The sequence below is a fragment of the Chanodichthys erythropterus genome, chromosome 9 (genome assembly GCF_024489055.1).
Source record: "Chanodichthys erythropterus isolate Z2021 chromosome 9, ASM2448905v1, whole genome shotgun sequence".
NCBI lineage: Eukaryota > Metazoa > Chordata > Actinopteri > Cypriniformes > Xenocyprididae > Chanodichthys > Chanodichthys erythropterus.
The window spans coordinates 20,426,675-20,436,616 of record NC_090229.1 but is presented as its reverse complement, the minus strand read 5'-3'; the positions used below and the strand labels follow the sequence as shown (position 1 = coordinate 20,436,616).

The window sequence follows — 9,942 nt, the reverse complement described above, 5'->3', positions numbered from 1 at the left end:
TTATGCCGTGACAGGAGAGGGCTGACAGAACAGTCAAAGGGGCAGAGAAGCTAAGGAGGAGATAAAGGAGTCAAGGGCTATAGTTTAATACAAAGCAGTGCAAAGATGCTAGGGTGAAGCCAGGAGCCTGCCCAACTGAGGCTGAGGCGGGAGAGGAGGAGACCCGGGCAGAGTCAGAGGGATAGGGGAACCTGGTGGAGCCTGAGGTATGACAGACCATGGTGAAGACAAGGGAGTGTTGAGCCAAGGTGGAGCTGAAAACCAGGATTTCCAATGTGGATCTGAGCAGCACAGCGGCAGCACTGGAGGAGCCGAGGAGGCAAAGGGAGACAGCAGAGGTGAGGCAGAGGAACCAGATGGCTTTGGCAGAGGAGGAGGGAGAGGGAGGCTGGGTGGGACAATCTGCGATGAAGGAGACCTGGAGCTGGGCACTAATGATGGTAGTGTTGTAGTACTTGAGACTGGTCTAATTTTTTGAAGGTCTTGGTCTTGTCAGGGATACCACTAAATTGCAGGTGCATTGTCTAATCTATTTGTTATCATTAATATGACTGGATGTAAAACTTCCTGCTTCAAACGCAATCAGTAACTTATTTCTAATTTGATTTCTTTTGTTGTCAATGATTTCATTTGATTGGTAATACTGGATGGCTTTGGCCATTGACTGTTGGTTCTTGGTCTTGTCTTGGTCTCAACACATACTGGGTTTGGTCCTGACTTGGTCTCGGTTTAGGTGATCTTGACTACAACACTAGATGAAGGACACTTGGTTCTGGATGACGAAGCAGACTTGGTGCTTGTTAGTCTGGCTATCATCAGACCAAGCTCAATTTAAAATTGAACATTGGTCTGGGGAGTTTGCTATGTATTTCCTACTGGATAGTCCTTCAACCAATCAGATCATCCGGGTGACGTACTTTGCAGAGCAATGAGAAAACTCCAGACAGGCTTACCGTGTGTCTCAATCAGCTCCCTAGTTCAGTAGTCAGGGCACTGATCAGGGAATCAGCCACATTCACTTTCATGATACACTGATTCACGACCTAGGGAACTAGGGAGCTGATTGAGACGCAGGTTTAGTTTGTATTGGTTTGTAGCATTGATCCACACTATGCAGAAGAGCAAATAATAAAAATATTGTCTACCATCAAGGGGCATTGAAGTAACAGAGTCCTGTACTCACATCGTGAAGCAAACCACCAAAATAACAGCAGAGAATCATTGTGTGTCATTAATCGCTGTTTGTAATCTTCCTATGAAGAGACTGTCGGATCAACACTCTGCTACATTTCTCTCAGATAAGGTAAATGTTTAACAGAATTGGCGTTACTGTGATTGTGCATTGTTATTTTGGAGTGACGGTCATGCGAGAGAGGGGTAGATCAGATAGAGTTTGAAAGCTGCTTGCCGTCGCTTCTCTATCGTCATCGTGTTATACCCACCAATAGCGAGCAAGGTGGATAAGCCAGTCTGTGATTGGTTCCCGCAAAAGTGTAACAGCGCAGCAGAAATGAATGCACAGGTTTCCAGACTGAGTTGCCGAGCGAAATCAAATCGCCGGCAGGTCAGGCTGGGTTTACCCAGACTAGGTGCTTGTTTGACTAAAGGAGGAGTGAGGACAGAATAGTGAGGAGTGCTGAGGCAGGTGAGGTCACTGGAATGAGGATAACTGCTGACTGGATGATGGTGGGAGTGGGCTGGGGAGGGTGCGGCTGAATGTGGATGTCCTCAACTTCCATATAGCCAACCCTTAGCCACTCAGCCACTGTGCATAATCCAGGAACTGTGCATGCATGCAGGTGGTAGCTCCCGCTGGCAGTAGATAAGGTAAGTAAGGCTGGCTGCATCTGAAATCACATACTCTCTTGAATAGGTATTTTAAATAAGCTATTATTTCACGACATATGTTCCATATAGTTTGAATGTGTGTAGTATGAATGTAATCCAGCAGTGTTAATTTCGTTGACGAATAATTTGCTGGATAATTTGCTGAATAAGCTGGGTGCCAACCGCTGTAGAAGAAGAAGAAGCAGCGTCACTGTGGATATACACAGACCTGGAAGAGAAGACAATGCTGAATTTTTGGACCAAAATGTATTTTAGATGCTTCAAAAACTTCTAACTAACCCACTGATGTCACATGGACTACTTTGATGATGTTTTTATTACCTTTCTGGACATGGACAGTGCAATGGAGGGACAGAAAGCTGTCGGACTAAATCTAAAATATCTTAAACTGTGTTCCGATGATGAATGGAGGTCTTACGGGTGTGGAACAACATGAGGGTGAGTCATTAATGACATAATTTTCATTTTTGGGTGAACTAACCCTTTAACTAAATTAGATTTTAGTAGACTAAAATCTTATGATATAAACTAAAATTTCCAATGACTAAAATATGACTAAAACTAAATCAAAATTTTATGTTCGACATGTTGTCATTATCATGTGACTTTGCTTTCATGTGCTTTGCTCACCCCACTGGAATCTTGAGATGACAACACATGACGATTTATTCGGAGCTGTTCATGTCCTTGGACTGGAAATTATGCATTTCTATGGCACCACTATCAGCGCCTAAATTAATCTACAGCGATCAGGTGGTATAGTGGCCACGTGGTACACCTGGGAGCTTTCAGAAAACTCCCAGCTTACAAGCTGTAATTACGAGCGCTACGTAGATGTGAATGCTTTTTACAAGCTAGAATCTCATAACTACAGGGATTACGAGGTGGCATGGATACACCTTTACTTCGCTTCACTGCCATTCACAAATCCTCTCCCGTGGCCTCATGGGATAGTAAAGTGTCCATTGTATGCACACTTCAAAATCTTGCAGGAAGTAGTAGGTCATCTGGGTACTTTTTGCCTACCCTTTATGAGTACTGTGAATTCGGATATACTTATTTTGTCACATACTGTTTTTCGCTTACTATATAGTAGGGAAGTATGTGATTTCAGATGCAGCCTCTGTGTTATTCTGACAAGGCTAGACAATTTGTGAGATTACAGACATGTGATGGTACGTGTCTGTGCTATAGGTGCATTCACGCGGCCTCGTAATTCCTGTAGTTATGAGATTCTAGCTTGTAAAAATGTTCAAGTCCTTGTAGAGCTCGTAATTACAGCTTGAAAGCTTCCACTTGTACCACGTGGCCACTATACCACCTGACCACTGTAGATTCATAGGCGTTGATAGTGGTGCCATGGTGCCATGCCAACAGCTCAGAATATAATGTCACATGTTGTCATCTATTCTGGTAAATATGAGGTGGCATGAATGCAGCATATATTGTGCTTGTGATGAGGGCTGATGAGTGACAGGTGTGCATGCTTAAGTGCAATCATGGGGATGCAGTCCATGACACAAATATATTCATTTAAATTAATGATAAACTTATTTAAAATACAAACCTGATTCCAAAAAAGTTGGGACACTGTACAAATTGTGAATAAAAAAGGAATGCAATAATTTACAAATCTTAACTTATATTTTATTCACAATAGAATATAGATAACATATCAGATGTTGAAAGTGAGACATTTTGAAATTTCATGTCAAATATTGGCTCATTTTGGATTTCATGAGAGCTACACATTCCAAAAAAGTTGGGACAGGTAGCAATAAGAGGCCGGAAAAGTTAAATGTACATTTAATTTGCAACTTATTAGGTCAATTGGCAACATGATTGGGTATAAAAAGAGCCTCTCAGAGTGGCAGTGTCTCTCAGAAGTCAAGATGGGCAGAAGATCACCAATTTCCCCAATGCTTTCTGATATCAGAAAAATATCAGAAAGGAGTTTCTCAGAGAAAAAATGCAAATAGTTTGAAGTTATCATCATCTACAGTGCATAATATCATCCAAAGATTCAGAGAATCTGGAACACTCTCTGTGCTTAAGGGTCAAGGCCGGAAAACCATATTGGATGCCCGTGATCTTCGGGCCCTTAGACGGCACTACATCACATACAGGAATGCTACTGTAATGGAAATCACAACATGGGCTCAGGAATACTTCCAGAAAACATTGTCGGTGAACACAATCCACCGCACCATTCGTCGTTGCTGGCTAAAACTCTATAGGTCAAAAAAGAAGCCATATCTAAACATGATCCAGAAGCGCAGGCGTTTTCTCTGGGCCAAGGCTCATTTAAAATGGACTGTGGCAAAGTGGAAAACTGTTCTGTGGTCAGACAAATCAAAAAAGTTCTTTTTGGAAAACTGGGACGCCATGTCATCAGGACTAAAGAGGACAAGGACAACCCAAGTTGTTATCAGCGCTCAGTTCAGAAGCCTGCATCTCTGATGGTATGGGGTTGCATGAGTGCGTGTGGCATGGGAAGCTTACATCTGGAAAGGCACCATCAATGCTGAAAGGTATATCCAAATTCTAGAACAACATATGCTCCCATCCAGACGTTCTTTCTTTCAGGGAAGACCTTGCATTTTCCAACATGAAAAAGCCAGTCCATATACTGCATCAATTACAACATCCGGGTACTGAAATGGCCAGCCTGCAGTCCAGATCTTTCACCCATAGAAAACATTTGGCGCATCATAAAGAGGAAGATGCGACAAAGAAGACCTAAGACAGTTGAGCAACTAGAAGCCTGTATTAGACAAAAATGGGACAACATTCCTATTCCTAAACTTGAGCAACTTGTCTCCTCAGTCCCCAGACATTTGCAGACTGTTATAAAAAGAAGAGGGGATGCCACACAGTGGTAAACATGGCCTTGTCCCAACTTTTTTGAGATGTGTTGATGCCATGAAATTTAAAATCAACTTATTTTTACCTTAAAATGATACATTTTTTCAGTTTAAACATTTGATATGTCATCTATGTTGTATTCTGAATAAAATATTGAAATGTGAAACTTCCACATCATTGCATTCTGTTTTTATTCACAATTTGTACAGTGTCCCAACTTTTTTGGAATCGGGTTTGTATATATATTTAAAATATTCCATGATGATCATTGGTCATTTGTGGTGGTGATGTATTTTTTTAATATTAATAATGTTAAAAAATGCATATTTCTGTAAAAACATAATTTTTCATAGTTTAAATCACACTATTTGCTCCAGTTTGATATAATGACTAATAAGTAATGTAATATGATTGGATGTTGATTGTATAAGCTGTAAAACAGCATGTGAGAAGAGGCAGTGTTGTGTCACCACACCCTTCCTTATCAAACACACACTTACACACAAACAATTGTTCTCTGGTTCTGGGAAAGGATAATATCAGCAGGAAGTGGCAGCAAGGGCCTTAGATCAATGTTCTCTTAATAACAGCACAGCACAGATCAGGACAAGGCTCTTCCTCAGAACACTGTTAACTCACACACACAGCACTGCTGGGCAAATGAGAGAAAGATTAGGGGACTTTATATAGTGTGTGTTGACTCACAGTAAGTTTGGGCCCAAAACTTGCTCCAGGCTGCAGAGCTGTTGAGGAGAATACCAAGGCAACAAATGACTGTGTGTGTGTGAGAATGCCTTTCAATTGCTATGGAAACGCATCTCCATCCTCCCATCTCCGTGGGCAACAGGCACCCTGAGAGAGTTATTGGATTAGCATAAAAGCTTCTTTCACAATAAAAAGCACTTTTGTTGCTCTGACCGTTTAATTTCTAATGAAGTTATGGCCAGTGGGAGATCTCTGACCTGACCCTGCATGGCCTGTTCATCCTCTTTGGCTCTTTCTTTTCATCATGGAGTTCTATAGCCCTCTCACATAACAACAGCCAAAGTTTATTTTAAAAAATACATCAAACATCACACCAAACACTTGGACATTGATGAGAGAGGTTTGAAAGTAAATAGTTGGATAGATTGACAGACAAACAGATACTAAAAAGCAAATTTTGTCAAAAGAAACATTTTAAGAGGTTTGGAAGTCAATACATGAGACAGAACAGACAGATGTACTGTAAAATATTCAAGCCTCGCACACACAGCATTTGTGCCAAACACACTTTTCTGAGACTCTATAGGCTGCTCTAAGATACTGAGATCTGTTTTGTTGTGTCTGAGTGAATCTGAACCCACTCTGGGTTTCCTCTAGGTATGCTAAACACTAAAGAATGTTAGCAAATTCTGTTTCATCGAATCTTTGAAGAGTTAGTACTATTATATGTTTGTGAGGTCAAAAGTTGCTGTCAGCTCAGCCTGGTGTGTGATGATAACTGAAATCCTGCAGCCTGAAGTTCCTGTGCGGCTGTGAGGAACATCACCTTTGATGTTCTAAACATGCCAGGAAGTCCCTCATGTCTGGATATAAGCTATAGAAGATGTGCGGTTTCTAGGATAGTTTCTCCCAGTAGATTCTGTTGTCTTACTTTTGAGTTAATGTTAAAAAAAAATGTTGGAGCTGTACAGTAGCAGTTAGCACACACCCTCAATGTTGTATCTTCATTGTAGTAATAATGTTTTGAGCCCTTATCATGTCCCGATCCAATTTTCCCCTCTAATCATCCAGTGGGATATCCAGACATTTCTAAATGGTCTGACCTATATGGAGAAAAGATGACATGAAGCATTTGTCAGGATAAACACACTTGACAGGGAGGTAAGTGAATACATACAAGCTTTACTGAACACACAAGCTGAAGCAGAGGTAAACATGTGAGTAGTTATTGAGTTTGTGGTTGCAGATAACAATTTAATGTCTCTCTTACAGATGATTGACAGAAGGAGTGGATGGCAGAGAGGATTGTTGAAGCACACACCTCAATGGGTAGACGTAGGAGACGAGCACAGGAAAGTATCACTTGGAAATCCACTTGGAAATCCACAAGAGAAAAATCACAGGAACCAGAGTTCAGGTGACGATCGCAGGTAAGGGTCCATTTCCTAATTCAAGGCTAGACATTCAAGGGGCTTTTGCCCCGGAGGAACCTTTTCATAGTTCCTAGAACTATTGGCTGAAGTACCTGTCTGCAGGATTGTATTCTTTTTTTCACCTCGATGAAATGAAATACTGAAAGTTCTCATAGGAGATTTCATCTCTTAGCCCCACTTTTTGCTCTTTCAGTTGCGTAAATTATGGATATTTATTCCATGTATGTTATCACAAAACTCATTACACACAACAAACACAGCTCCGATCATGACATCCTCCATCCACCGGTTTTTAGCGTTTATAAATGCTGTGTTTAAAGATGCTGCTGATGGCCGCTTCAGAGTTCCTATTACAGGTGCGAACGCAACCAGGAACATGGCCCGAGGGAGAAATTAGTTCTCAGGGAACTATCCGAGTGGCTAGTTCCTATAACTGAGTTCCTTGAACTATTTGGTGTGAAAGCCCCTTGAGGTGTGTGCTTATATGTGGTGGCTGATGAAGTGAGTAATGAGTGACAGGTGTCAGTGACTGGGATCGCTGAATGGTGGTGGTGAGAGAGCCTGGTGAACTCCTGAAAGCATTATCCAACTTTCTTAAAGTCCCCCTGTAGTCAAATATTTTATCCCTTAAAACTCAACTTTGATCACCAAAATGACATATTTAAAAAAAACATTCAAGTGAAAAAAATTTCTTCATGCCTTAAAATAGCTCGACTGTAACTCTACACCCTTGCCTCATTTAATATACATGGATCAATGAATATGCAAATTAGCCCTGCTTCCACTCGCTCACGCCAACCCAGAGAGTCTACTGTTGCTGTAGTGACAAGCAATTTGTTGTTTGTGTTGTGGATATTTAAGAAAAAAGCTTGCTTCGCTTTGTATATATTTAACAGCTGTGTAACTGAACTGCTTATATATTTTATGAAATTGTGTTTTAAATTATGAAATGGTAAAACGCCTTTGCAAAAGGCATTCGTTTGGACTGCTCTCTCACTGAATCACCTGAAGCGATTTCTCAGTAAAACAGACAGTATCGAGAGAACAAGCAGCCGTTTTCCTCTGTGAATATGCGCTAAATGGATGTTTGACAATTTTGTTGCTTTTTGGAGTTTTCAGATTTAAAAAAACGTTCAGATGAAATCCCGTGCCTTCTCCGTACATGAAATAAATGCACATCCTTGAATGAGCGCGGATTTCCAGAATATTTACTTGAACTTATCAGGTAGGCTAATATTTACATTTACATTTATATTTATGCATTTGGCAGACGCTTTTATCCAAAGCGACTTACATTGTATTATACTATACATTTGTATCTGAGTGTGTGCAGTCCCTGGGATCGAACCCATTACCTTTGGCATTGCTAGTGCCATGCTCTAAACACTGAGCTACAGGAAAGCCCTAATATCTATGGTTTGATCCATTACAGAGGTGGCCGAAATCAGAATTTATAATGGACTGAATAACTCTCTCAGAACTTGGTGTGCAAGGCCACACTGACTGACATATGCACATGAATCACGGTCACACGCACACGAGTAATATTGTTTTAGCTATGTTTTATAGTATTAAAATATTTCAAAGGACTTTATTGGCTTTACTTCAAGTCAGTCACCTTTATTTATATAGCGCTTTTTACAATGCAGATTGTGTCAAAGCAGCTTTACAGTGATAACTGGTATATACTATTGGCTGCACAGTAGCTCTTAAAGAAAATGGTGCCAATGCAGGCAGATCAAAGCACTGTTAAATATCAAATGTCAAGTGTCCCCAACTAAGCAAGCCAAAGGCGACAGCGGCAAGGAACCCAATCTCCAACAGGTGACATCAGGTGGCAAACAGGTGTTAAAAAGGAGGAAAAAAAAACCTTGGGAGAAACCAGGTCAAGTCAGCTGTCACTTTATTTGGCACAGCCCTTACGACAGTTTTGTCATTAATTAATATGAATTAATATGATTAGCCTTTGGCTTGACTACGTTATCAAACAGCTAATAATGTGTTGCTAATGTTACACAAACCTTGTTCCTGTTCTTCATTTCAGAGTCAATCAGACAGCTGCCTTCTAACAATCAGTATCCTTACAAACGCTTTGAACAACTCATAACATCAGTGGAAAAAGGCAAATAGTTCATCATAACATCGCAATAGACTCGCTATATTGCTAAATCTACATAATTTTTCATATGAACAGAAAGATAACCTGGCTTCTCTTGAGACTTTCCTGCTTCAGAGTGCTCATGGTTAATGATATGCTAAAGCCTGCCGGCACGTTGTTGTGATTGGTTACAAGGTAGTCTGTGACGTCACGTCTTTGGTTTACTGCAGTTTCAAACATAAAATACTTAGCAATGGTGTTGACTTATGAATTTGCACATGGTGTCGTCTTAAAGCATATTAAAAACACTACATAGACATATTAACATTAAAAACTTGATTTTCACCACCATCGCTTCAGGTGTCTTTAATAATAATAATAATAATAATAATAATAACAACAATAATAATTGAATTAAAAAGCAATTTTGTCAGGTGACTTAAAAATATAAAAACTAAAATATAAAAATGCAATTTAATATAGCTGAAGCAATTCATTTCTTAATGCTTGCATTGGTAAGTTGAGGACGCATAAACACCACCTTATAGTCATAATTACTCGGTGGTGTAAGAATTATGGTCAAAGCAAACCATTATTAGTAAAATTAGGTTTCATAGACAAAATAAAATTCAGTTTTACTGAAGGTCCCGCCTTTGACTTGACTTAGTGACCAATCAAATTTTAGAGCATCGCCCTGGCCACTTGGACACACCTGTGTTGTAATCTCGCTCTCTGTTTACAATAAAATTATTTGGAGGATCAGATGAGACGGCTGTGAGCATGCCAAAAGCATCTCTGGCTAGAAAACACGTTTTGCTCAGTACTGTGGGGCAGCATTACACAACAGAAAGATCTCCAATCATAGAAATGATGAAATATTAGGATCTTTATAAAGCATCTCTCTACTCCCCAGACAGTCAGTTCCACCTGTCTGAGAAGTATCAGGAAACAATGAGCACAAACAGCATTGATCTACAGTATATGTGCTGTCAG

At 40.2% G+C, this 9,942-nt stretch overlaps 1 protein-coding gene across 1 annotated transcript in view; it reads left to right on the top strand.

Annotated features, from left to right (window-relative positions):
* The first annotated feature begins 208 nt into the window (after positions 1–208).
* The window catches only part of LOC137026449 (uncharacterized), a 56,579-nt gene continuing 46,845 nt past the window's right edge, over positions 209–9,942 (top strand). Inside the window, exon 1 of the mRNA XM_067393805.1 lies at positions 209–440. Within this exon, the coding sequence (XP_067249906.1) occupies positions 209–440 (232 nt within the window). The remainder of the gene's footprint in view (positions 441–9,942) is intronic.